Raw genomic sequence first — 27,721 nt, 5'->3', positions numbered from 1 at the left:
CAACGGGAGCAAACACCTGAATATGAACATTTTAATTTGTACCTGTAAACGGGATTCAACTCAGCATTATTTTCCCTAAGTTTAGATAGTCATTATATTGTGTATTTTTTTTTTTTTTAAATTATTATTACGGTATTTTATTTAAAGATTAATGTGTTTGCCCACTGTTAATATATATCTTTGGATATGTGGAATCATTTATTCTGCATTTATATTAAATGCCTCAAAAACAAGCGTGTCTGAGAGGTTTATTATTGCTGCTCTGTTACATTATCTCCATACAGTACGTGTGAGTTTCCTCGTGGAACGACATATGGATGTCTATGGGGCCTGGAACTTTCTGCTATATGATGCTTATGGCTTTCCTTGATGAAGATAAATAAAATCATACACAGGAGTCCATGAATCTCCTCACTGAAAGAGAATATTTTAGATCCCTTGGTCACACATAGATGTGCGCATTTTAGGACTGCCCCAGCAAACTGATCAGCCTCATGTAAAAACTCAGAGGAATGGTACTGGAGGCAACAAATCATTAAGGTCCCTGCAGTCAGAACAAAAGCAGTTCTGGGATTTGGGTTGCCACAGATGATCTGAAGAGCAAAGAACAGGAAAGTAAGAGACAAAGCAGGTTAACTCCCAGCTCTTGTTTACTTCTGGAGCTTAGAAGAAAAAACAAATGTGGGGTTTTGCCTTCTATTTGTGTCACATCTACTCTGATGAAAGGAACCAGAGAATTCCCATCTCATTAGAACACTGTTGATCCACGTCTCCATCTGATGGGCCCCATAGGAGCATGAGATTCATCTTATTTCCAGGGAAAATAGATCAAGATCTTTCACTTGCACTTCATAGAAGTGCCCATCAACATTGATCAACTGCTTTGTCACAAGAATTGATCTGATTTTCTTATAGAAGCTTCAGGTATCGGTGAAGCACTGACTGTGGAAATCAAAGATCATTATTCTTAAAGTGAAAGCAGATGTATTCAAAACTTATCAGGTAGTGTTTTTTCTGGTTGTTGTTGTTTCTTTATTTGCTTTTAACATATCCCTACCTAATAGCAGGAGCTCCAAATCTGTTTAAAGTCTGTTTAAAGCAGTGCTTCAGTGGCACATATTTTTATCCACATAGAGAGGCTGAAATATTGCCTCCTGTGTCTTTACATGAGATCAAGGAACAAGGCTCAACTGATTGATATGAATGGTATATGTGTATATGTATGATGTTTTCCATTCACTCTTCTTGTAATACTCCTTCTCCATCTCAATGATAATAAGAAAAGTGATCAGAAGATCCATGATAGCTGGACATGGAAATAGCACTTTTCAGTGTATGGTTAGACAAGAGTTCTTTTTGAATTTGAAGGATATTTACTATCCTGAAAATGCCAGATGTTTTTGTTTTTGTTTCTTCTTTGGAAGCCTAAAATCATCGATGGCTCCATCTCTCACTTACTTGCTTCCCTGTTCATGTCAGAAAACTCAGTGGCTAAAAATTGGTGTCAAGTAATAGAAGCCAACAGAGTAGAGAAGCTGAAGCCCTACTGATTAACTGACTGCATATCAGTGAAAAAACCTGGAATATCTGTGGTCTGAATCGCCACATCACCAGGTGTGCTACTGTCTCTCCAGTGGAAATTTCTAACGTGAGAACAGAAAAACCAGTGCATTCAAGAAGAGTCTATTAATGGAACTGACTGTAACACCTCTGCAAAAGAAATCTCAGGTAAGTGGAAACGATTAACAAGCAACTCGAAGCCTTTGCGCTGTGCAATCACTTTTTTTAATTTTGTTTTTTCTTTCTTTCTTTCTTTTTTTTTTTTTGTTTTCACATCAAGGAGAAAAGAAATGCACATATGCTGAAGTCCTTTCCCAAGAGCGTTCAGAATACTGCAAGAAAAGGTATTGAATGTGAGAGCCTAGGATTAAGTAAGTAGAACAAATGATTAGCTTACAATAGAATTGTGTGCATTGCTCTTGCTTTGATGATTTGTCCTGTATGTGCTGTGGTTTGTGTACTGGATCCCCGTGTGTATGAGGAAATTGTACTTTCCTACCACATTTCCATGATATAAGGATACCTTTCTGCTACCAAAGAACATTTTGTGCCTTGAGATTCACTAGTGCATTCTGGTGGAGGGTTCTCCCTGTAGGTAACAGAGCTTGAACCTGGAGAACACAGAATGACCATTTTCTCCTCTGGATTTCTTCTATCTCTTTGTGAATCAGTTTCCCACTGAGGGCAATAACAAAACATCAACCTACCATGAGTGCCACAGTGCTGCATGAATAATCCATCTGCATTGCACATACTGAGGCACTTCTCAAGGTAATGAGCCAGTGTGACTGATTAAGCAGACAGAAGTGAGCTTCACCCTTTATACTTTACTAGTTTTCTCTCTTTATATTTTCTCCCTAATTATCCTATAACAGACAATAGGCAGAGGTTATCAGGCTTTGCTTTGTTGTGCATTAATTTTGTTCTGTTTGGGTGTGCATTCCCTGCGGTTTGGCTTTTTGAAGTCTCTGTGTCCCACTGGCAGTTGGGGAAGGCTGTGAATGTGAGCCAAGGCATCCTAGAGTTTGGGATTCCTTCACTTTTGCATATGAGTTTTTCAAAACCAATAAACAAATGTCTTAGAAGAAGACTGTTCATACTACCAGTCCTCTCAGCAGGGAAAAATAGATCATTGCAGACTGCAAGCAGGCATTTTTGAACTTCTCCCCAGTGTAGTAAAATTCTCTTGCTTTCTTTGGACTGTAGGTGTTTTGGTTGCCAGCTGTCTTGAAGTGCTCTGGTCTGACCAGCCCTCTGGTGCTCCATCCTTTTGATTCCTCCCACATGAAGCCAGCAGAAGGACCAGAACCACAAAACCATACTTTTCTGACAGAATTTGTCCTCTCTGGATTGTCCAGCCACCCAGAGCAGGACAACTGGCTGTTCTTCTCTTTCTGTCTGATTTATACCTTCACCCTCACCGGGAACCTCCTCATCTTCCTGGTCACAGCGCATCCCACCCTGCACATGCCCATGTACTTCTTCCTCCGGGTCCTGTCCTTCCTGGATATTTCCACAGCATCCACTGTCATTCCCAAGATGTTGGTAAGCTTCCTGCCAGAGGGCAGGAGAATTTCCTACATGGGCTGTGCCACACAGCTCTACTTTGTCATTTTCTTGGGGGCCACCGAATGCTACGTTTTGGCAGCTATGGCCTATGACCGCTACGTGGCCATATGCAACCCCCTTAGATATGCCATCATCATGAACAACAAAGCCAGGCTTTCCCTAGTCCTGCTGTCGTGCTGCAGTGGTAACGTAGTGTCTGTGGTGCAGACAGCTTGGGTGTTCACCTTGCGGTTCTGCGGACCCAACAAGATCAACTACTTTTTCTGTGACATTCCTCCACTCGTTATGCTCTCCTGCACTGACACCTCCTTGTATGAAAAGCAGACACTTACCACCGCTGTGCTGGTCATCTTTGCACCGTTTTGTCTCATCCTGGTGTCCTATGCCTGCATCATCTCCAACATCCTGAAGATTTCCTCTGCAGAGGGCAGACGCAAGACCTTCTCCACCTGTTCTTCACATCTTATTGTTGTAACTCTTTATTATGGCAGTGGGAGCTTGATTTACTTACGGCCCAAAGTCAATTACTCTCAAGACGTTAAGAAATTTTTTTCTCTCATATACACAGCTATAATTCCAGCACTAAATCCCCTGATTTACAGCCTGAGGAATAAAGAAGTGAAAGGAGTACTAATTAAAACTATAGCTGACCCAAGGAAGAAATAAACCTTTTCTTGTACATGAATGTGGAGCTTAAAAATGCTATTTCTGGCATAGGTCACTATGTAAGGCTGCTAGCTCACTAAAACCAGTCAAATCCACCCCCATGCCACAGCTTATTTGGACACTTGGGTCTGAAGGTCTTGCTTTCATTGCAGGAGATTCAGCTGACCCTGTCACTTAAGAAATATTATTTTACTGTGTGAAAACTTGGTCCTTATCTTGTTTGTAAGCTCTCTGCATGCACTGAAAGAATCCAGCCTCCCCTCAGCCTTCTTTTCTCCAGGCTGAGCAAGCCCAGCTCCTTTCCTCATAGCAGAGGTGCTCTAACAAGGCCGAGGAACTGATGCTCATTCCTTGCTTCCAGAAAGACATAAGCATTTCATGCAGCACAGTCACCAGGAAGGTATCTTGGGACTTGAGACAGAATAATTAGTATTTTGCATCTCTCATCCTTTCTTTCAGATCTAAAGTACCATGACTCCGTTAATAAATTCTACTGAATGTTTCTCTGTCATTTCTTTCTCTCTGGAAATCATTATTATTTATATTTCAATTCAGAAAACCAGGAGAGCTAAAAAGATTTTCAACAATAACAACAAAACAAAGCTAACAAACAAAGAAAAAGTAAAGCTGACTGCATTTAATACCTGTAATTAGCAAAGACTCTTTGGATTAATAAGTGGAAACCTTGTAGTAAATTCCTGTAGATGCAGAAAGCATTTACTCTCTTTTGTGAACATTTCTTTAACAGTTTTACTAACATTTACTAACAGTTGCTATTCAATCTGTGCTGTGGTCATCTGCTTCCCTCTTAGAGGTGTTTATGGTTGGTTTGTTCACTGTTCACTTTGGAGCCAGGCAGCACTTTGGAAAACATCACCCACAACCCATTATTAAAGTTAAGAGAAGGTTCTGCACATCTGTGCTTGGGTCCCAAGAGTTCCTTTCTTGAGAAAAATTTTGCTGAAGCCATTCCTTCTAGTGACACCTCTGAAAAACACAAAGGCTCCCAGAAGACCAAAGACAGGTTTTCCCAGGCTACTTGGACTACTAGGAAACTTAATCTTCACCTGGTGAAAATTAAGGCTGATATATGACAAGGGAACCAAGACAACATTTCGGCTTCTCAGACTGCTCTGATGGAGAGAAGACAGGGTGCTCAAGAAGGTGGAAGGGGGCAGAACCAGGACAGATGAGCTAAACTGAAAGAAATTCTGCACTAGGAGATGTCCTACAGAACAACAAAACGGGGGAGAAGTTGGCCAGGGAGACTGCAGCTCTTGGGGACTGGCTGGGCTTCTGTCTGCTGGTACTGAGAGATTGCCTTGTGTGTCACTTGTTTTGTGTGTTCTTTTTTTTTTGCCCCCCATTTTTATTTTCCTAATAAACTCTCTTTATCTCTACCTACAAGTTTTGCTTTTCTTTCCCTACTCTCTCCCCCATGCACAGGTAGTAGTGTGGCGCTGAGCTGCCTGTCAGCTTAACCCCGACACATAGGCTGCCTAGGTCTCCAGATGCTTAACACGATATCCTGATATCTCAATAAATCTCCACCAAACCTTGATCACCTCTTTGTTGGAATATATTTACATAAACTAAAATAAAAACAACAAAACCCACAAACAAAACTGAAACATCCATACATAAATTCTGTAGAATTACTGAAAATTAGAAATTCAGACATTAACTGAACCCAGAGTGAACTACTAAAATGAGCAAGGGATGCTTTTATTGGTTTTGTTATTGTCAATTTTCTTTTAAATGCAGGTTCATTGTTTAGTCAGCAGCTGTTTTGTTTCCAAAGCTGTTATTACTTTGAGAGGCAGCATTGTTATAGAGGTCATTGTCTGACCTCTATGTTGTTTCAAATTTCATTCTATTTGTCCCCTACAGGCAATTATTAAGTTGACAGTATTTTGTTTTTATATTTCTCTGTAACAGAGAACAGCTATGTAACAGAGGAGTGAGAGCTTTCAATTGCTCGTTTTGAAAAAGATGTTACTGAGAAATCTCTTTTGGAATTCTTCATCTCTGTGTTCCTCAGTGTGTAGATGATGGAATGTGGCACCGGGGGTGGCTGTTCAGAGACAACATGGCTTTTTGACCACAAGTTTTTTGAACAGCAGTGCAGAGAAAGATGCCAGGTGCAAAATGGATGCTCACCTCTGTGACCTGGGCTCCATATGTGAGAAAGGCTTTGTGCATCCTCTCTATGATACGTGCCTTGATTCTGGTCAAGGTGACAGCTTACAACACAATCAGGGCAATGAGTTGAGGACTGTTAGCAGACCATTCTTGGACTCCACAAGCCATTCAGCTGCATGAATATCCATACTGGCCAGTTTGATCACCCGTGTGACATCACAGTAAAAATTGTCTGGGAAATTTTATCCATGGGATGACAAATGAATGACAGTTCTACCTGCACATTAGAATGAGCAGTGACCCTCCCACACTGCTGCAACCAGCTGGAGCTGTAATTGCTGTGATTGAAGATGTTTGGGTACTGCAAAGATATATGGAGAGCCACATACCGATTCAGAAGCATCACTGTGAGGACAACAACCATGGAACTGTGAGGACAACAACCAAGGTGTGTAATTGAATCCCCTCAAAGTCAGAGTTTGGGAGCTCATTTGCATATCAGAGGCATAAATTATCGGTTGCAGGGGACCTCTACATTGCACCTGGTGTGCAGTAAGTACAGGAAGTGACTTACTGACATTTCTGTGGGAAAATCTTTCTCATAATCAGGATAAATGCCAAAACACACCTCCATCCCAATGGCTGCCCAACTCCAAGGGGCAACCACTGAGAGTGATTAGAAAGAATATTACACCAGCTAGAATCACAGAACCATAGAATGTTCTATTCTCTAGTTCAACATTGCTGGCCAGGCTCCTAATGCAGTAACAAGCAGACATTCATACAAAGTTAACATATTTGCAGCAAAATGGAAGAAAGATGTTGAAGTAAAAAAAGTAAAAAGTCATGTTACTTTCTCCTGCCTCAAAAGAAGCAAAAGAATTGGGATGAATGAAAGGATTTAGATCAATAGAAAGACTTTTAAAATAAATTTTACTTTCTAAAAATGGTTTTCTTAATGAGTGATTAATCAAAATCCAGTTTAATTCAAAATGTATGAAAATGAAATTAGTTGATGTGCTCCGTGAGAAATACTAATTTGTTTTCTATGGCTGTCATATTGTTGATTCTTGGTTAATTTTGTTGAGATATTTAAATAATTTATTTTTTTTTCCTGTTTCCAGTGTTCTGATGACTTCATTGGAAAATTAGACACTGCTATGGGATTTCTTTGGGGAAAAATCAAAGTCTGCATATGATCTAGGCACATTTATGTCCCTCAGAAGACAACTGGAGAAAGCAAGTTATTTCTGAATATACTTCAACTGATGCACTCCAGAGAAAATCTGGGATGAAATTAGCCATTCCTTGGGATGTCTATACTGACATTAACTACATTAACTACAAGGATTTTAAATTGTTCAATTGAAATCTTCCTTCAGATGTGACTGGTCTGTAATTAGTTTCCTTTTATAATCAGTGGATGTGATTTTAGGTTTTTAGCAACTTTAGACTGCAATTCATCTAGCTTTGTTTGGCTGTCTGCATTAGAAGGAAATGCACTGTACCTTGGAAGGGTCTACTTTGCTCATTTGGAGAGGCTGTACGTTTCACTATTTCAGAACAAGATAGTTACACTGTAAACCACAAAGATTAGCCTACTACAGGAGACTGGACTGATTCTTTACAACTTAAATTTAATCCAGGTGCCAGTTGTTAGGGAGAACATCTGACGACATGTTTACTTTCTGTTCAAAATTCCAGTATAATTCTCAAGTCAGTGGGAATCTAAATGACTAGTTTTCAAGAAATTCACTATGAAGAGATCCATAAAACCAGCTAATGGTCACAGGATGTGCATTTCAGTAGCCTAAGCATAGCCCAAGTTGCTTAAATACTGCAACATATTGGCATTAGTGTGTTTATTGCTGTCTGCTTCTCAGGGCTTGCAAGAGTCAAAACGGAGCATGAAAAGTATATGGTAGTTAGAGAGTTTATTCAGCTAGGATTGTCTCAATCCCACAAAGTCCAGTCAAACCTCTTCTTCTTCCTGCTGTTCTACATGATAATTCTCCCACGCAACATCCTTATCATTCTCACAATTCAGGATTCCCAGCTGGATCACCCATGCATTTTTTCCCGGCTAATCTGGCATTCAGGGACATCTGCTACTGTTCTGTGACCCCACCCAAAATGCTGGCTGACTTTTCCTCAAATCCCAAGACCATCTCCTACAATGCCTGCATGACCCTGCTTTTGTTTCTTGACTTCCTGGGAGCAGCAGAAGCTTTCCTGCTCTTGGCCATGGCCCATGACCGTTACGTTGCTGTTTGCAAACCTCTTTGCTACACCAGGCTTGTGAACAGAACTGCATGCTGTGCCCTGGTTGGAGCTTCGTGGGGTGGTGGCTTCGTTCATGGCATCATTCTGTTTGCTCTCACCATCAAACTCCCCTTCTGTGGACCCAACGTCCTGGACATCTTTGTGATGTGTGTCAGCTGGCTAACTTGGCCTGTGCTAACACACGGTGGAACTTCTGATGTTCCTCAACAATGAAGTTGTCATTGTCATGTGCTTTGCACTTCTCCTCGTCTCCTACACAGTCCTCTTGCTGAAGCTCCAGACAGTCCAAAAAAGGAACAAAATAACCTCCACCTGCATTTCCCACATCATCATAGTTTTTGTCATGTTTGGCCCACCTGTCTGTATCTATGTCCCACCCTTTGAGGCTGTCCTAATGGAAAAGGTTGTTGCTCTTTTCCATACGGTTGTCTTCCCCTTGACTAATCCTATGATCTACACACTGTGTAACAAGGAGATCAAAAGCTCCGTGTGGAAGTTGGTCAGCAAATACATACTAAAATAAAATATATATTTTGAAATAAATAAATGAAAGTTTATTTGTTCCTTGTTTTGTTCATGCAATTTTCTTAGGAAAAAATCCATACTGTACGTTATGTAACAGCATAATGTACAAGTGATAACCTTCAAGAAGTCCTCTTCTATGAAAAAAATCCCTAGAGTGATACTAAAACCTGTATGGAATAAGATAAGGAAAAGGAACCAACTCATGCACCATGAAGTTATCTCTTAAATTCATTAGAAATGATCTGGTAGGTGTTGAGACTTCATAGAACTATTACTGGACTACTGGTTCAGATTCAACCACGGTAATTCATGATTTCAGTTTATAGTCAAACTTTCACTGTTGATGCTGCCTTCTCATTGGACTCATTCACGATCCCACCATTAATGAGTTGATTACATTTCCACAAAGGGAGAGTGTGAAAGCTTCTGGATGATCCAGTGTGTAGGCAAACTTTGCAATTCATATAGCACATGTAAGGCGTTGCAACCTGTTGAGTAAAAATCAAAGACAACGTAGCTATAGCTTTACAGGACATGCTGATCATGAACTTTATCCATACAGTTATAGACACTTGCAGCATAGATGTCTATGTCTGAATTAGTCACTAAGGATTCCAGCAAAACTAACAGGCATTTCTAGTGAGAAATTTACCTAACCCTTTCTTAAATTTCTATTTTGAGAAGTAATAAACCATGCCTTAAGCGTTTTTGTCTTGCCCCTTGTACTTGTCCTGTAATCTGCTTTATAGTTTGACCCCAAGGTGGTCTGCCAAATAATTCTTTTTGATGGGAAACTGTGCTCTCAGAGAGCATGGTTTTCTTAATGCAGCATAACTTCCTTAGGCAGTGTAGATGATGCAGTGTGAGCTAAACATGTCTCTGTCCACAAAGTCTTCCAATAATAGTCTTCCAATAATATCTCAGAAGACATTGCATCCTACAGGTCATGGAGTGCTCGGTTCTCACATAACAACCTGGCATGCTGTAGATATCTAAATGCAGCTGCCCTTTAAGTAGGGTATTTTTGTTCTGGCTCCTTTCTCCACTGACTTTCTACATATCACCAGGTGAAAGAAAATGCTATAAAGTCAAGAGTGCCTTTCTCAGGAATGCACTCAGCTCTGAGCACCACCACTTATACACGGACTTCTGCCACACTGCTGCCATCAGCTACCACTGTCAGCCTCCTCAATGCTTTCACCATGACATCCTACAGCAGTGCACCTGCTCAGAAGTAATACTTTAAATGCATTCTTCCATACTTCATTACAGAGGACTGAAGAGGCTCATTTTTGTGTGGTGCTAATGACGGTCCATCCCCAACACTGCCTTTGTGCACTGCAAGGCCCAGCTGGCATTCTGGCAGCATGCTGGCTTCTGCTCCCTAGCGCAGGGAACCACACTGCACTGCTTCTGAGGAGAGAAAGAAAAGAAGGTCCATGGAAACGGGCACCCAACATCTGCAAAGAGATGAAGCATTCCAGATTGTGCCAGAGACATGAGATCACAGTGCTGAGCCATTAGTTATCACTAAAAGAAACAAACATTTGGGAGAGTATTCACAGCAACTGCTGCAATTTCTGGTCACATCCAGCTTTCTTACAGTTCAGGTGGAGAAGACAGGTGCTCACAGACATCAGTTCAGGGGTTAAACCAACACACCTGCAAAATGCCAGCATTATTCAGGAATGGACCTGTGTCTTCAGGTGCCACAGTTCAATCCATGCAAAGTTACCGTGTAGAGCCTTAGCTCTTGACTTCCATTTCTTCCCTATCTTTTACTACTGCAGGCAGCTAGAACAAACCTCTCAGGCGAAATCCAGGGCAGCAGGGGCCTGGCAAACCATAACCAGGTGCAGCTGGCAGGAGGGCAGTGCCCACTCTCAGCTCCCACCCTAGGCTTACCCTCTGCCCCCTGCCTCCACTTCCCCCATTCTCATCGCTGGAGTCCTCTTCCACCCTTCCCCTTCAGTTCCTCTGTCACTGTCTGTCCCTGTTCCCCATTCTGACCCCCAGGGTTCCTTGTCCATCTGTCCCCGACTCTGATCCCTTGTGTCCCCTTTTGCCACCCCTCCCAAGTCTTCCCATTTTCTCCCCTAGATTCATCCCCCTCCCTCCTTCTGTCTGACCCCCAGAATTCCCTGTTCCCTCAAGTACCCCTGCTCCACTTCCCCCATTCTGATCCATAGAATCTCCTACCATCCCCCAGTCCCCTCAATTTGCCCCCTGAGGTCCCCTATCTTCCCTTACTCCCCTCACTCCTGACTCCATTTTCTGACCCCTAGAGTCCCCTGTACCTTCATGCCCTCCTCCCTGCCCTCTGGAATCCATTTCCCTATTTTGACCCCAACTGGACCCCCTTTATGTTCCATTGAAGCCCTCCCACAGCCCCCAATTCTCTCACAGTTGTCTCTGTCACCATCTCTTGGGTGACACCATTCCCTGTGCTCTGACCACCACGTGGGGACAGGCACAGGTGGCCCCATGCTGTCACTGAGCCTCTCACTGTCCTCTGTCACCCCTCCAGGCCTGCCGACAGCCGGACCCGGTGACACCGGAGCCCTCTGGCGCTGTCACCATCGTCTGTCATGAGGATGGGGACGCACACTCTGTGAACTCTGTGCCAGCACCAGAGGGGACCAGGGGTGACATCAGTGCAGAACAGCCCTGATGGGGCATCATTGTCATTGGGTGTCACCCTCACACAGAGGGGACAAAAGGACCCCCCTGGGGACATTCTGTCCAAGTTGGGGACACCACGAGCAGCTCGAGGACTTCCCAGGGGAAGTGGGGACACCGCATCACGGTGTCACATCCCCAAAGTTGGGGATGCCCCAAGAGTGTGACACCCTGAAGTTGGGGACACCCCTATGTCATCCTCACAGTGTCACACCCCAAAGCTGCGAACAAATCTGTGTCACCCCAATGGTGTCACACCCCAAAGTTAGGACACCCCACAGTGTCACAGATATATTTGGGGACACCTCCCTGTCACTCCAATGGTGTCACAGCCCAGATTTGGGGACACTCCCACAGTATCGGACCCCAAAGTTAGGGACATTTTCATGTCACCTTGACAGAGTCACACCCCAGAGTTGGGGACAGTCCCACAGCTGGGGATGCCGCCACATCCCCCAAGGTTTCACATCCCAAAACTGGGGCCCCTGCTCACAGACCACATTGTTCCCATGGGGTGGGGGCAATATATATATATATATATATATATATATGTGTGTGTGTGTGTGTGTGTGTGTGTGTGTGTTATATATGTGTTATACATATATATGCATAACACATATCCATATCCAGACCCTCATATCCATTCTATATCCCAAATCCACCCCATACCCACAGCCCATCCCCTATCCGTATCTCCTTTTCCCATCCCACGTCTCATTCTCTATCCATATCCCAGACCATATTCATCCCATGTTCACATCCCACCCCCAATCCATACCCCTGTATCCTATCTCAAATCGATCCCATATCCATATCCCAAAATACAAAGAAATGCTACCAACAGAACACCAAAGAAATACGATTTAACATCATGGCAAAGCAGAGATGACAACTGACAAACAAAAAACAAAAAAAAAAAGAAAAAAAAAGAAAAAACAAAAAGCAAACACAAAAGAACACACAAAAAACACTCAGACATCATTAAACAACAGCCTGGAGGCATCGGCTCCAGGCCAGGCAGAGCACAGGGCACATCATGGAACAGATGACATCAGCAGGGCTCCTGGAACCTTTATGCTGTCACAATGCGTTTCCATGAGGACAGAGGGCCCTGCCCCAGGACAGCTGGCAGTTGGGTCCAGGCACCTCCTGGGTGAGCTGTGCTGCCGGCAGCTGCTCGCCATGCCCTGTGCCTCAGAGCAGCCCTGGCAGCAGACGAGCTCAGCTTCATCCTGCTCTGGGTTGTGGTGAAGTGTAACTGTTCGGTGTGATTGGTGAGTACTGAAATACCCTTCTGGGTTAGGCTTTAGGCTTCCTAGATCGGTTAAGGCTTAAGGCTTCTGTGCCAAGCGTTATGCATCTGGGTCAGGTTTAAAGGTTACCCTTCTGGGTGAGGGCAAAGTGCTAAGGCAAATGGTTGTGGGTTTGTATCAATGGTCTCTCCCTAAGGTTAGGCAAACCTTAATCCAAATGGGAACCCTTAATTCATAATCAAAACCCAAAAAGGCCAAATCAAAAATGGGAATCAATAACACCCCATATCCAACACGGTAACCCTTTACCCCTCCAGAACGGCATAACTCTTAATCCCAACTTCTAACACTTAGGCCTAACACAGAGAGAAATCGATAACACAAACCCAAAATGTTGCCACTGCCTGTGAGGATGAAGGCAGAGCAACGGATGTAGTCTACCTTGATTTAAGAAAAGCGTTTGACACTGTATTCCATGACATTATCATAACAAAGCTGAAAAAGTGTGGGAAACAGCAGTGGACAATGAGCTGGGTAGAGAACGAGCAGACAGGGAGAGCAGTGAGACAATATAAAAGCTAACAAAATCTAAAGGGAGAACATGGAAAAAAAACAAAGAAAACAAACCAGAATTAAAGACAAGAAGCAAAATAGAAAGTAGGACAAAGCAAAACAATGCCAGAAAACCAAGAGCCAAGGAACAGAATGAACAAGAAAAAGGAAAGCAAACCAAAAAAACCAAACAAACATCAAATTAACAATGGAGAGCAAAGCCAAAAGAGCAGTAGAGAAAGCAAAACGAAGGGAACAAAGGAAAGCAAACCAATGGGACCCAGTGGAAAAAGAGACAATACACAGAAAGAAACAGAAACAACCAACAGAACAAAGAAATGGGATTCAATGAGACGGCAAAGCAAAGGTGACAAGAGCCTGTGGTGCAGCCAAAAGCTCACCATCCGTGCCTGGGAGGAGGAAAGGGTAGCTACTGGGCATGCTGCGACCTCCAGCAGAGATGCACTTCCTCAGCTGGCGCCCGTGGAGGAGTCCGCGGCTGCAAGCAGGACAAAACATCTCTCTGGAGGAAGGGAAAGCGCTTGCGGTCATGCCGAGGAGGAGGTCAGGGTAGCTACCGGGCATGGATGCTGCCAGGCACCCGAGGAAAAGCCTCCAGTCCACAACAAGGACAGAGGCTAGGACAGCCAAGATGTAGGAATAAACAATCCAGAAGGCTAACATCAGGTAAGTAAAAGCAAGGTAAGTGCAAGAAGGAGGAATGTAATGAAAGCCAAAGAAAAAGAGGAGAAAAGCGGAGACAACCTTTGAAAGCGATGAAAATAATGCAAAGGCATGGTGTGGAAAGAAAAAGAACCAACCAAAAAGAAAAATCAGCAGTAGAAAGCAAAGCCAACCGAGCAGGAAACAAAAGCCAAAAGGAAAAGGAAAAGAGCCAAGTAAACCGGGGAGAAAAGGACAAACAAAGAGCAAAGGGGTGGACTGCAGATATATGGCAAAGCAAAAAATTCAAAGCAACACAGTGAGACAATATAAAAGCTAGCAAAACCTAAGGGTGGAACATGGAAAAAAAAAAACAAAACAAACAAAACAATCTAGAATGAAAGACAAGAAGCAAAATAAGGGTGGAACATGGAAAAAAAAAAAAAAACCAAACAAAACCAACTAGAATGAAAGACAAGAAGCAAAATAGAAAGTAGGACAAAGCAAAACAATGCCAGAAAACCAAGAGCCAAGGAACAGAATAAACAAGAAAAAGGAAAGCAAACCAAAAAAACCAAACAAACATCAAATTAACAATGGAGAGCAAAGCCAAAGGAGCAGTAGAGAAAGCAAAACCAAGTGAACAAAGGAAAGCAAACCAATGGGACCCAGTGGAACAGAATGAACAACAAAAAGGAAAGCAAACCAAAAAAACCAAACAAACATCAAATTAACAATGGAGAGCAAAGCCGATGGAGCAGTAGAGAAAGCAAAACCAAGTGAACAAAGGAAAGCAAACCAATGGGACCCAGTGGAACAGAATGAACAACAAAAAGGAAAGCAAACCAAAAAAACCAAACAAACATCAAATTAACAATGGAGAGCAAAGCCAAAGGAGCAGTAGAGAAAGCAAAACCAAGTGAACAAAGGAAAGCAAACCAATGGGACCCAGTGGAACAGAATGAACAAGAAAAAGGAAAGCAAACCAAAAAAACCAAACAAACATCAAATTAACAATGGAGAGCAAAGCCAAAGGAGCAGTAGAGAAAGCAAAACCAAGTGAACAAAGGAAAGCAAACCAATGGGACCCAGTGGAACAGAATGAACAAGAAAAAGGAAAGCAAACCAAAAAAACCAAACAAACATCAAATTAACAATGGAGAGCAAAGCCAAAGGAGCAGTAGAGAAAGCAAAACGAAGGGAACAAAGGAAAGCAAACCAATGGGACCCAGTGGAAAAAGAGACAATACACAGAAAGAAACAGAAACAACCAACAGAACAAAGAAATGGGATTCAATGAGACGGCAAAGCAAAGGTGACAAGAGCCTGCCGTGCAGCCAAAAGCTCACCATCCGTGCCTGGGAGGAGGAAAGGGTAGCTACTGGGCATGCTGCGACCTCCAGCAGAGATGCACTTCCTCAGCTGGCGCCCGTGGAGGAGTCCGCGGCTGCAAGCAGGACAAAACATCTCTCTGGAGGAAGGGAAAGCGCTTGCGGTCATGCCGAGGAGGAGGTCAGGGTAGCTACCGGGCATGGATGCTGCCAGGCACACGAGGAAAAGCCTCCAGTCCACAACAAGGACAGAGGCTAGGACAGCCAGAATGTAGGAATAAACAATCCAGAAGGCTAACATCAGGTAAGTAAAAGCAAGGTAAGTGGAAGAAGGAGGAATGTAATGAAAGCCAAAGAAAAAGAGGAGAAAAGCGGAGACAACCTTTGAAAGCGATGAAAATAATGCAAAGGCATGGTCTGGAAAGAAAAAGAACCAACCAAAAAGAAAAATCAGCAGTAGAAAGCAAAGCCAACCGAGCAGGAAACAAAAGCCAAAAGGAAAAGGAAAAGAGCCAAGTAAACCGGGGAGAAAAGGACAAACAAAGAGCAAAGGGGTGGACTGCAGATATATGGCAAAGCAAAAAATTCAAAGCAACACAGTGAGACAATATAAAAGCTAGCAAAACCTAAGGGTGGAACATGGAAAAAAAAAAACAAAACAAACAAAACAATCTAGAATGAAAGACAAGAAGCAAAATAAGGGTGGAACATGGAAAAAAAAAAAAAAAACCAAACAAAACCAACTAGAATGAAAGACAAGAAGCAAAATAGAAAGTAGGACAAAGCAAAACAATGCCAGAAAACCAAGAGCCAAGGAACAGAATAAACAACAAAAAGGAAAGCAAACCAAAAAAACCAAACAAACATCAAATTAACAATGGAGAGCAAAGCCAAAGGAGCAGTAGAGAAAGCAAAACCAAGTGAACAAAGGAAAGCAAACCAATGGGACCCAGTGGAACAGAATGAACAAGAAAAAGGAAAGCAAACCAAAAAAACCAAACAAACATCAAATTAACAATGGAGAGCAAAGCCAATGGAGCAGTAGAGAAAGCAAAACCAAGTGAACAAAGGAAAGCAAACCAATGGGACCCAGTGGAACAGAATGAACAAGAAAAAGGAAAGCAAACCAAAAAAACCAAACAAACATCAAATTAACAATGGAGAGCAAAGCCAAAGGAGCAGTAGAGAAAGCAAAACCAAGTGAACAAAGGAAAGCAAACCAATGGGACCCAGTGGAACAGAATGAACAACAAAAAGGAAAGCAAACCAAAAAAACCAAACAAACATCAAATTAACAATGGAGAGCAAAGCCAAAGGAGCAGTAGAGAAAGCAAAACCAAGTGAACAAAGGAAAGCAAACCAATGGGACCCAGTGGAACAGAATGAACAACAAAAAGGAAAGCAAACCAAAAAAACCAAACAAACATCAAATTAACAATGGAGAGCAAAGCCAAAGGAGCAGTAGAGAAAGCAAAACGAAGGGAACAAAGGAAAGCAAACCAATGGGACCCAGTGGAAAAAGAGACAATACACAGAAAGAAACAGAAACAACCAACAGAACAAAGAAATGGGATTCAATGAGACGGCAAAGCAAAGGTGACAAGAGCCTGCGGTGCAGCCAAAAGCTCACCATCCGTGCCTGGGAGGAGGAAAGGGTAGCTACTGGGCATGCTGCGACCTCCAGCAGAGATGCACTTCCTCAGCTGGCGCCCGTGGAGGAGTCCGCGGCTGCAAGCAGGACAAAACATCTCTCTGGAGGAAGGGAAAGCGCTTGCGGTCATGCCGAGGAGGAGGTCAGGGTAGCTACCGGGCATGGATGCTGCCAGGCACCCGAGGAAAAGCCTCCAGTCCACAACAAGGACAGAGGCTAGGACAGCCAGAATGTAGGAATAAACAATCCAGAAGGCTAACATCAGGTAAGTAAAAGCAAGGTAAGTGCAAGAAGGAGGAATGTAATGAAAGCCAAAGAAAAAGAGGAGAAAAGCGGAGACAACCTTTGAAAGCGATGAAAATAATGCAAAGGCATGGTCTGGAAAGAAAAAGAACCAACCAAAAAGAAAAATCAGCAGTAGAAAGCAAAGCCAACCGAGCAGGAAACAAAAGCCAAAAGGAAAAGGAAAAGAGCCAAGTAAACCGGGGAGAAAAGGACAAACAAAGAGCAAAGGGGTGGACTGCAGATATATGGCAAAGCAAAAAATTCAAAGCAACACAGTGAGACAATATAAAAGCTAGCAAAACCTAAGGGTGGAACATGGAAAAAAAAAAACAAAACAAACAAAACAATCTAGAATGAAAGACAAGAAGCAAAATAAGGGTGGAACATGGAAAAAAAAAAAAAAACCAAACAAAACCAACTAGAATGAAAGACAAGAAGCAAAATAGAAAGTAGGACAAAGCAAAACAATGCCAGAAAACCAAGAGCCAAGGAACAGAATAAACAAGAAAAAGGAAAGCAAACCAAAAAAACCAAACAAACATCAAATTAACAATGGAGAGCAAAGCCAAAGGAGCAGTAGAGAAAGCAAAACCAAGTGAACAAAGGAAAGCAAACCAATGGGACCCAGTGGAACAGAATGAACAACAAAAAGGAAAGCAAACCAAAAAAACCAAACAAACATCAAATTAACAATGGAGAGCAAAGCCAAAGGAGCAGTAGAGAAAGCAAAACGAAGGGAACAAAGGAAAGCAAACCAATGGGACCCAGTGGAAAAAGAGACAATACACAGAAAGAAACAGAAACAACCAACAGAACAAAGAAATGGGATTCAATGAGACGGCAAAGCAAAGGTGACAAGAGCCTGCCGTGCAGCCAAAAGCTCACCATCCGTGCCTGGGAGGAGGAAAGGGTAGCTACTGGGCATGCTGCGACCTCCAGCAGAGATGCACTTCCTCAGCTGGCGCCCGTGGAGGAGTCCGCGGCTGCAAGCAGGACAAAACATCTCTCTGGAGGAAGGGAAAGCGCTTGCGGTCATGCCGAGGAGGAGGTCAGGGTAGCTACCGGGCATGGATGCTGCCAGGCACACGAGGAAAAGCCTCCAGTCCACAACAAGGACAGAGGCTAGGACAGCCAAGATGTAGGAATAAACAATCCAGAAGGCTAACATCAGGTAAGTAAAAGCAAGGTAAGTGGAAGAAGGAGGAATGTAATGAAAGCCAAAGAAAAAGAGGAGAAAAGCGGAGACAACCTTTGAAAGCGATGAAAATAATGCAAAGGCATGGTCTGGAAAGAAAAAGAACCAACCAAAAAGAAAAATCAGCAGTAGAAAGCAAAGCCAACCGAGCAGGAAACAAAAGCCAAAAGGAAAAGGAAAAGAGCCAAGTAAACCGGGGAGAAAAGGACAAACAAAGAGCAAAGGGGTGGACTGCAGATATATGGCAAAGCAAAAAATTCAAAGCAACACAGTGAGACAATATAAAAGCTAGCAAAACCTAAGGGTGGAACATGGAAAAAAAAAAACAAAACAAACAAAACAATCTAGAATGAAAGACAAGAAGCAAAATACAAAGTAGGACAAAGCAAAACAATGCCAGAAAACCAAGAGCCAAGGAACAGAATAAACAACAAAAAGGAAAGCAAACCAAAAAAACCAAACAAACATCAAATTAACAATGGAGAGCAAAGCCAAAGGAGCAGTAGAGAAAGCAAAACCAAGTGAACAAAGGAAAGCAAACCAATGGGACCCAGTGGAACAGAATGAACAAGAAAAAGGAAAGCAAACCAAAAAAACCAAACAAACATCAAATTAACAATGGAGAGCAAAGCCAATGGAGCAGTAGAGAAAGCAAAACCAAGTGAACAAAGGAAAGCAAACCAATGGGACCCAGTGGAACAGAATGAACAAGAAAAAGGAAAGCAAACCAAAAAAACCAAACAAACATCAAATTAACAATGGAGAGCAAAGCCAAAGGAGCAGTAGAGAAAGCAAAACCAAGTGAACAAAGGAAAGCAAACCAATGGGACCCAGTGGAACAGAATGAACAACAAAAAGGAAAGCAAACCAAAAAAACCAAACAAACATCAAATTAACAATGGAGAGCAAAGCCAAAGGAGCAGTAGAGAAAGCAAAACCAAGTGAACAAAGGAAAGCAAACCAATGGGACCCAGTGGAACAGAATGAACAAGAAAAAGGAAAGCAAACCAAAAAAACCAAACAAACATCAAATTAACAATGGAGAGCAAAGCCAAAGGAGCAGTAGAGAAAGCAAAACGAAGGGAACAAAGGAAAGCAAACCAATGGGACCCAGTGGAAAAAGAGACAATACACAGAAAGAAACAGAAACAACCAACAGAACAAAGAAATGGGATTCAATGAGACGGCAAAGCAAAGGTGACAAGAGCCTGCCGTGCAGCCAAAAGCTCACCATCCGTGCCTGGGAGGAGGAAAGGGTAGCTACTGGGCATGCTGCGACCTCCAGCAGAGATGCACTTCCTCAGCTGGCGCCCGTGGAGGAGTCCGCGGCTGCAAGCAGGACAAAACATCTCTCTGGAGGAAGGGAAAGCGCTTGCGGTCATGCCGAGGAGGAGGTCAGGGTAGCTACCGGGCATGGATGCTGCCAGGCACCCGAGGAAAAGCCTCCAGTCCACAACAAGGACAGAGGCTAGGACAGCCAGAATGTAGGAATAAACAATCCAGAAGGCTAACATCAGGTAAGTAAAAGCAAGGTAAGTGCAAGAAGGAGGAATGTAATGAAAGCCAAAGAAAAAGAGGAGAAAAGCGGAGACAACCTTTGAAAGCGATGAAAATAATGCAAAGGCATGGTCTGGAAAGAAAAAGAACCAACCAAAAAGAAAAATCAGCAGTAGAAAGCAAAGCCAACCGAGCAGGAAACAAAAGCCAAAAGGAAAAGGAAAAGAGCCAAGTAAACCGGGGAGAAAAGGACAAACAAAGAGCAAAGGGGTGGACTGCAGATATATGGCAAAGCAAAAAATTCAAAGCAACACAGTGAGACAATATAAAAGCTAGCAAAACCTAAGGGTGGAACATGGAAAAAAAAAAACAAAACAAACAAAACAATCTAGAATGAAAGACAAGAAGCAAAATAAGGGTGGAACATGGAAAAAAAAAAAAAAAAACCAAACAAAACCAACTAGAATGAAAGACAAGAAGCAAAATAGAAAGTAGGACAAAGCAAAACAATGCCAGAAAACCAAGAGCCAAGGAACAGAATAAACAACAAAAAGGAAAGCAAACCAAAAAAACCAAACAAACATCAAATTAACAATGGAGAGCAAAGCCAAAGGAGCAGTAGAGAAAGCAAAACGAAGGGAACAAAGGAAAGCAAACCAATGGGACCCAGTGGAAAAAGAGACAATACACAGAAAGAAACAGAAACAACCAACAGAACAAAGAAATGGGATTCAATGAGACGGCAAAGCAAAGGTGACAAGAGCCTGCGGTGCAGCCAAAAGCTCACCATCCGTGCCTGGGAGGAGGAAAGGGTAGCTACTGGGCATGCTGCGACCTCCAGCAGAGATGCACTTCCTCAGCTGGCGCCCGTGGAGGAGTCCGCGGCTGCAAGCAGGACAAAACATCTCTCTGGAGGAAGGGAAAGCGCTTGCGGTCATGCCGAGGAGGAGGTCAGGGTAGCTACCGGGCATGGATGCTGCCAGGCACACGAGGAAAAGCCTCCAGTCCACAACAAGGACAGAGGCTAGGACAGCCAAGATGTAGGAATAAACAATCCAGAAGGCTAACATCAGGTAAGTAAAAGCAAGGTAAGTGCAAGAAGGAGGAATGTAATGAAAGCCAAAGAAAAAGAGGAGAAAAGCGGAGACAACCTTTGAAAGCGATGAAAATAATGCAAAGGCATGGTGTGGAAAGAAAAAGAACCAACCAAAAAGAAAAATCAGCAGTAGAAAGCAAAGCCAACCGAGCAGGAAACAAAAGCCAAAAGGAAAAGGAAAAGAGCCAAGTAAACCGGGGAGAAAAGGACAAACAAAGAGCAAAGGGGTGGACTGCAGATATATGGCAAAGCAAAAAATTCAAAGCAACACAGTGAGACAATATAAAAGCTAGCAAAACCTAAGGGTGGAACATGGAAAAAAAAAAAAAAACCAAACAAAACCAACTAGAATGAAAGACAAGAAGCAAAATAGAAAGTAGGACAAAGCAAAACAATGCCAGAAAACCAAGAGCCAAGGAACAGAATAAACAAGAAAAAGGAAAGCAAACCAAAAAAACCAAACAAACATCAAATTAACAATGGAGAGCAAAGCCAAAGGAGCAGTAGAGAAAGCAAAACCAAGTGAACAAAGGAAAGCAAACCAATGGGACCCAGTGGAACAGAATGAACAAGAAAAAGGAAAGCAAACCAAAAAAACCAAACAAACATCAAATTAACAATGGAGAGCAAAGCCAATGGAGCAGTAGAGAAAGCAAAACCAAGTGAACAAAGGAAAGCAAACCAATGGGACCCAGTGGAACAGAATGAACAACAAAAAGGAAAGCAAACCAAAAAAACCAAACAAACATCAAATTAACAATGGAGAGCAAAGCCAAAGGAGCAGTAGAGAAAGCAAAACCAAGTGAACAAAGGAAAGCAAACCAATGGGACCCAGTGGAACAGAATGAACAACAAAAAGGAAAGCAAACCAAAAAAACCAAACAAACATCAAATTAACAATGGAGAGCAAAGCCAAAGGAGCAGTAGAGAAAGCAAAACCAAGTGAACAAAGGAAAGCAAACCAATGGGACCCAGTGGAACAGAATGAACAACAAAAAGGAAAGCAAACCAAAAAAACCAAACAAACATCAAATTAACAATGGAGAGCAAAGCCAAAGGAGCAGTAGAGAAAGCAAAACGAAGGGAACAAAGGAAAGCAAACCAATGGGACCCAGTGGAAAAAGAGACAATACACAGAAAGAAACAGAAACAACCAACAGAACAAAGAAATGGGATTCAATGAGACGGCAAAGCAAAGGTGACAAGAGCCTGCCGTGCAGCCAAAAGCTCACCATCCGTGCCTGGGAGGAGGAAAGGGTAGCTACTGGGCATGCTGCGACCTCCAGCAGAGATGCACTTCCTCAGCTGGCGCCCGTGGAGGAGTCCGCGGCTGCAAGCAGGACAAAACATCTCTCTGGAGGAAGGGAAAGCGCTTGCGGTCATGCCGAGGAGGAGGTCAGGGTAGCTACCGGGCATGGATGCTGCCAGGCACCCGAGGAAAAGCCTCCAGTCCACAACAAGGACAGAGGCTAGGACAGCCAGAATGTAGGAATAAACAATCCAGAAGGCTAACATCAGGTAAGTAAAAGCAAGGTAAGTGGAAGAAGGAGGAATGTAATGAAAGCCAAAGAAAAAGAGGAGAAAAGCGGAGACAAACATTTAGAACTGATGAAAATAATGCAAAGGCATGGTCTGGAAAGAAAAAGAACCAACCAAAAAGAAAAATCAGCAGTAGAAAGCAAAGCCAACCGAGCAGGAAACAAAAGCCAAAAGGAAAAGGAAAAGAGCCAAGTAAACCGGGGAGAAAAGGACAAACAAAGAGCAAAGGGGTGGACTGCAGATATATGGCAAAGCAAAAAATTCAAAGCAACACAGTGAGACAATATAAAAGCTAGCAAAACCTAAGGGTGGAACATGGAAAAAAAAAAACAAAACAAACAAAACAATCTAGAATGAAAGACAAGAAGCAAAATAAGGGTGGAACATGGAAAAAAAAAAAAAAACCAAACAAAACAAACTAGAATGAAAGACAAGAAGCAAAATAGAAAGTAGGACAAAGCAAAACAATGCCAGAAAACCAAGAGCCAAGGTACAGAATAAACAACAAAAAGGAAAGCAAACCAAAAAAACCAAACAAACATCAAATTAACAATGGAGAGCAAAGCCAAAGGAGCAGTAGAGAAAGCAAAACGAAGGGAACAAAGGAAAGCAAACCAATGGGACCCAGTGGAACAGAATGAACAAGAAAAAGGAAAGCAAACCAAAAAAACCAAACAAACATCAAATTAACAATGGAGAGCAAAGCCAAAGGAGCAGTAGAGAAAGCAAAACGAAGGGAACAAAGGAAAGCAAACCAATGGGACCCAGTGGAAAAAGAGACAATACACAGAAAGAAACAGAAACAACCAACAGAACAAAGAAATGGGATTCAATGAGACGGCAAAGCAAAGGTGACAAGAGCCTGCCGTGCAGCCAAAAGCTCACCATCCGTGCCTGGGAGGAGGAAAGGGTAGCTACTGGGCATGCTGCGACCTCCAGCAGAGATGCACTTCCTCAGCTGGCGCCCGTGGAGGAGTCCGCGGCTGCAAGCAGGACAAAACATCTCTCTGGAGGAAGGGAAAGCGCTTGCGGTCATGCCGAGGAGGAGGTCAGGGTAGCTACCGGGCATGGATGCTGCCAGGCACCCGAGGAAAAGCCTCCAGTCCACAACAAGGACAGAGGCTAGGACAGCCAAGATGTAGGAATAAACAATCCAGAAGGCTAACATCAGGTAAGTAAAAGCAAGGTAAGTGCAAGAAGGAGGAATGTAATGAAAGCCAAAGAAAAAGAGGAGAAAAGCGGAGACAACCTTTGAAAGCGATGAAAATAATGCAAAGGCATGGTGTGGAAAGAAAAAGAACCAACCAAAAAGAAAAATCAGCAGTAGAAAGCAAAGCCAACCGAGCAGGAAACAAAAGCCAAAAGGAAAAGGAAAAGAGCCAAGTAAACCGGGGAGAAAAGGACAAACAAAGAGCAAAGGGGTGGACTGCAGATATATGGCAAAGCAAAAAATTCAAAGCAACACAGTGAGACAATATAAAAGCTAGCAAAACCTAAGGGTGGAACATGGAAAAAAAAAAACAAAACAAACAAAACAATCTAGAATGAAAGACAAGAAGCAAAATAAGGGTGGAACATGGAAAAAAAAAAAAAAAACCAAACAAAACCAACTAGAATGAAAGACAAGAAGCAAAATAGAAAGTAGGACAAAGCAAAACAATGCCAGAAAACCAAGAGCCAAGGAACAGAATAAACAAGAAAAAGGAAAGCAAACCAAAAAAACCAAACAAACATCAAATTAACAATGGAGAGCAAAGCCAAAGGAGCAGTAGAGAAAGCAAAACCAAGTGAACAAAGGAAAGCAAACCAATGGGACCCAGTGGAACAGAATGAACAACAAAAAGGAAAGCAAACCAAAAAAACCAAACAAACATCAAATTAACAATGGAGAGCAAAGCCAAAGGAGCAGTAGAGAAAGCAAAACCAAGTGAACAAAGGAAAGCAAACCAATGGGACCCAGTGGAACAGAATGAACAACAAAAAGGAAAGCAAACCAAAAAAACCAAACAAACATCAAATTAACAATGGAGAGCAAAGCCAAAGGAGCAGTAGAGAAAGCAAAACCAAGTGAACAAAGGAAAGCAAACCAATGGGACCCAGTGGAACAGAATGAACAAGAAAAAGGAAAGCAAACCAAAAAAACCAAACAAACATCAAATTAACAATGGAGAGCAAAGCCAAAGGAGCAGTAGAGAAAGCAAAACGAAGGGAACAAAGGAAAGCAAACCAATGGGACCCAGTGGAAAAAGAGACAATACACAGAAAGAAACAGAAACAACCAACAGAACAAAGAAATGGGATTCAATGAGACGGCAAAGCAAAGGTGACAAGAGCCTGCCGTGCAGCCAAAAGCTCACCATCCGTGCCTGGGAGGAGGAAAGGGTAGCTACTGGGCATGCTGCGACCTCCAGCAGAGATGCACTTCCTCAGCTGGCGCCCGTGGAGGAGTCCGCGGCTGCAAGCAGGACAAAACATCTCTCTGGAGGAAGGGAAAGCGCTCGCGGTCATGCCGAGGAGGAGGTCAGGGTAGCTACCGGGCATGGATGCTGCCAGGCACCCGAGGAAAAGCCTCCAGTCCACAACAAGGACAGAGGCTAGGACAGCCAGAATGTAGGAATAAACAATCCAGAAGGCTAACATCAGGTAAGTAAAAGCAAGGTAAGTGGAAGAAGGAGGAATGTAATGAAAGCCAAAGAAAAAGAGGAGAAAAGCGGAGACAACCTTGGAAAGCGATGAAAATAATGCAAAGGCATGGTCTGGAAAGAAAAAGAACCAACCAAAAAGAAAAATCAGCAGTAGAAAGCAAAGCCAACCGAGCAGGAAACAAAAGCCAAAAGGAAAAGGAAAAGAGCCAAGTAAACCGGGGAGAAAAGGACAAACAAAGAGCAAAGGGGTGGACTGCAGATATATGGCAAAGCAAAAAATTCAAAGCAACACAGTGAGACAATATAAAAGCTAGCAAAACCTAAGGGTGGAACATGGAAAAAAAAAACCAAAACAAACAAAACAATCTAGAATGAAAGACAAGAAGCAAAATAGAAAGTAGGACAAAGCAAAACAATGCCAGAAAACCAAGAGCCAAGGAACAGAATGAACAACAAAAAGGAAAGCAAACCAAAAAAACCAAACAAACATCAAATTAACAATGGAGAGCAAAGCCAAAGGAGCAGTAGAGAAAGCAAAACCAAGTGAACAAAGGAAAGCAAACCAATGGGACCCAGTGGAACAGAATGAACAACAAAAAGGAAAGCAAACCAAAAAAACCAAACAAACATCAAATTAACAATGGAGAGCAAAGCCAAAGGAGCAGTAGAGAAAGCAAAACCAAGTGAACAAAGGAAAGCAAACCAATGGGACCCAGTGGAACAGAATGAACAAGAAAAAGGAAAGCAAACCAAAAAAACCAAACAAACATCAAATTAACAATGGAGAGCAAAGCCAAAGGAGCAGTAGAGAAAGCAAAACCAAGTGAACAAAGGAAAGCAAACCAATGGGACCCAGTGGAACAGAATGAACAAGAAAAAGGAAAGCAAACCAAAAAAACCAAACAAACATCAAATTAACAATGGAGAGCAAAGCCAAAGGAGCAGTAGAGAAAGCAAAACCAAGTGAACAAAGGAAAGCAAACCAATGGGACCCAGTGGAACAGAATGAACAACAAAAAGGAAAGCAAACCAAAAAAAACCAAACAAACATGAAATTAACAATGGAGAGCAAAGCCAAAGGAGCAGTAGAGAAAGCAAAACGAAGGGAACAAAGGAAAGCAAACCAATGGGACCCAGTGGAACAGAATGAACAACAAAAAGGAAAGCAAACCAAAAAAACCAAACAAACATCAAATTAACAATGGAGAGCAAAGCCGATGGAGCAGTAGAGAAAGCAAAACGAAGGGAAAAAAGGAAAGCAAACCAATGGGACCCAGTGGAACAGAATGAACAACAAAAAGGAAAGCAAACCAAAAAAACCAAACAAACATCAAATTAACAATGGAGAGCAAAGCCAAAGGAGCAGTAGAGAAAGCAAAACCAAGTGAACAAAGGAAAGCAAACCAATGGGACCCAGTGGAACAGAATGAACAACAAAAAGGAAAGCAAACCAAAAAAACCAAACAAACATCAAATTAACAATGGAGAGCAAAGCCAAAGGAGCAGTAGAGAAAGCAAAACCAAGTGAACAAAGGAAAGCAAACCAATGGGACCCAGTGGAACAGAATGAACAACAAAAAGGAAAGCAAACCAAAAAAACCAAACAAACATCAAATTAACAATGGAGAGCAAAGCCAAAGGAGCAGTAGAGAAAGCAAAACGAAGGGAACAAAGGAAAGCAAACCAATGGGACCCAGTGGAAAAAGAGACAATACACAGAAAGAAACAGAAACAACCAACAGAACAAAGAAATGGGATTCAATGAGACGGCAAAGCAAAGGTGACAAGAGCCTGCGGTGCAGCCAAAAGCTCACCATCCGTGCCTGGGAGGAGGAAAGGGTAGCTACTGGGCATGCTGCGACCTCCAGCAGAGATGCACTTCCTCAGCTGGCGCCCGTGGAGGAGTCCGCGGCTGCAAGCAGGACAAAACATCTCTCTGGAGGAAGGGAAAGCGCTTGCGGTCATGCCGAGGAGGAGGTCAGGGTAGCTACCGGGCATGGATGCTGCCAGGCACACGAGGAAAAGCCTCCAGTCCACAACAAGGACAGAGGCTAGGACAGCCAGAATGTAGGAATAAACAATCCAGAAGGCTAACATCAGGTAAGTAAAAGCAAGGTAAGTGCAAGAAGGAGGAATGTAATGAAAGCCAAAGAAAAAGAGGAGAAAAGCGGAGACAACCTTTGAAAGCGATGAAAATAATGCAAAGGCATGGTCTGGAAAGAAAAAGAACCAACCAAAAAGAAAAATCAGCAGTAGAAAGCAAAGCCAACCGAGCAGGAAACAAAAGCCAAAAGGAAAAGGAAAAGAGCCAAGTAAACCGGGGAGAAAAGGACAAACAAAGAGCAAAGGGGTGGACTGCAGATATATGGCAAAGCAAAAAATTCAAAGCAACACAGTGAGACAATATAAAAGCTAGCAAAACCTAAGGGTGGAACATGGAAAAAAAAAAACAAAACCAAACAAAACCAACTAGAATGAAAGACAAGAAGCAAAATAGAAAGTAGGACAAAGCAAAACAATGCCAGAAAACCAAGAGCCAAGGAACAGAATAAACAAGAAAAAGGAAAGCAAACCAAAAAAACCAAACAAA

At 42.7% G+C, this 27,721-nt stretch overlaps 3 protein-coding genes across 9 annotated transcripts; 2 read left to right on the top strand and 1 right to left on the bottom strand.

Annotated features, from left to right (window-relative positions):
- The first annotated feature begins 1,846 nt into the window (after positions 1–1,846).
- On the top strand, positions 1,847–5,195 carry LOC128087502 (olfactory receptor 10A7-like). The gene is made up of 2 exons (XM_052697052.1): positions 1,847–1,931; positions 2,767–5,195. The coding sequence occupies exon 2, from the start codon at positions 2,845–2,847 to the stop codon at positions 3,793–3,795; it is 951 nt and encodes a 316-aa protein (XP_052553012.1). The 5' UTR covers positions 1,847–1,931; positions 2,767–2,844; the 3' UTR covers positions 3,796–5,195.
- On the top strand, positions 1,852–8,772 carry LOC128087504 (olfactory receptor 734-like). The gene is given in 5 exon segments (XM_052697060.1): positions 1,852–1,931; positions 5,734–7,988; positions 7,991–8,353; positions 8,356–8,400; positions 8,403–8,772. Coding segments are annotated over 4 exon segments (882 nt in total). The 5' UTR covers positions 1,852–1,931; positions 5,734–7,855; the 3' UTR covers positions 8,744–8,772.
- On the bottom strand, positions 8,752–27,137 carry LOC128087503 (uncharacterized). Of its 7 annotated transcripts, XM_052697053.1 has the most exons (5): positions 26,946–27,137; positions 24,844–25,080; positions 23,372–23,608; positions 22,180–22,416; positions 8,752–10,158 (listed from the first exon to the last, which is right to left on the bottom strand). In XM_052697053.1, exons 1-5 carry the CDS (start codon positions 27,127–27,129, stop codon positions 10,130–10,132), a joined length of 924 nt encoding a protein of 307 aa, XP_052553013.1. In that variant the 5' UTR covers positions 27,130–27,137; the 3' UTR covers positions 8,752–10,129. The 7 variants fall into 7 exon arrangements, 6 of the variants coding, with proteins under 6 accessions (XP_052553013.1, XP_052553016.1, XP_052553018.1 ...); XM_052697056.1 differs by lacking the exon at positions 22,180–22,416; XM_052697058.1 differs by lacking the exon at positions 23,372–23,608.
- Between the last annotated feature and the right edge of the window lie 584 nt (positions 27,138–27,721).

The sequence above is a fragment of the Tympanuchus pallidicinctus genome, unplaced genomic scaffold (genome assembly GCF_026119805.1).
Source record: "Tympanuchus pallidicinctus isolate F22 unplaced genomic scaffold, pur_lepc_1.0 scaffold30, whole genome shotgun sequence".
Taxonomy (NCBI): Eukaryota; Metazoa; Chordata; class Aves; order Galliformes; family Phasianidae; genus Tympanuchus; species Tympanuchus pallidicinctus.
The sequence above is the reverse complement of the archived record's forward strand: the minus strand, read 5'-3'. Positions and strand labels throughout refer to the sequence as shown.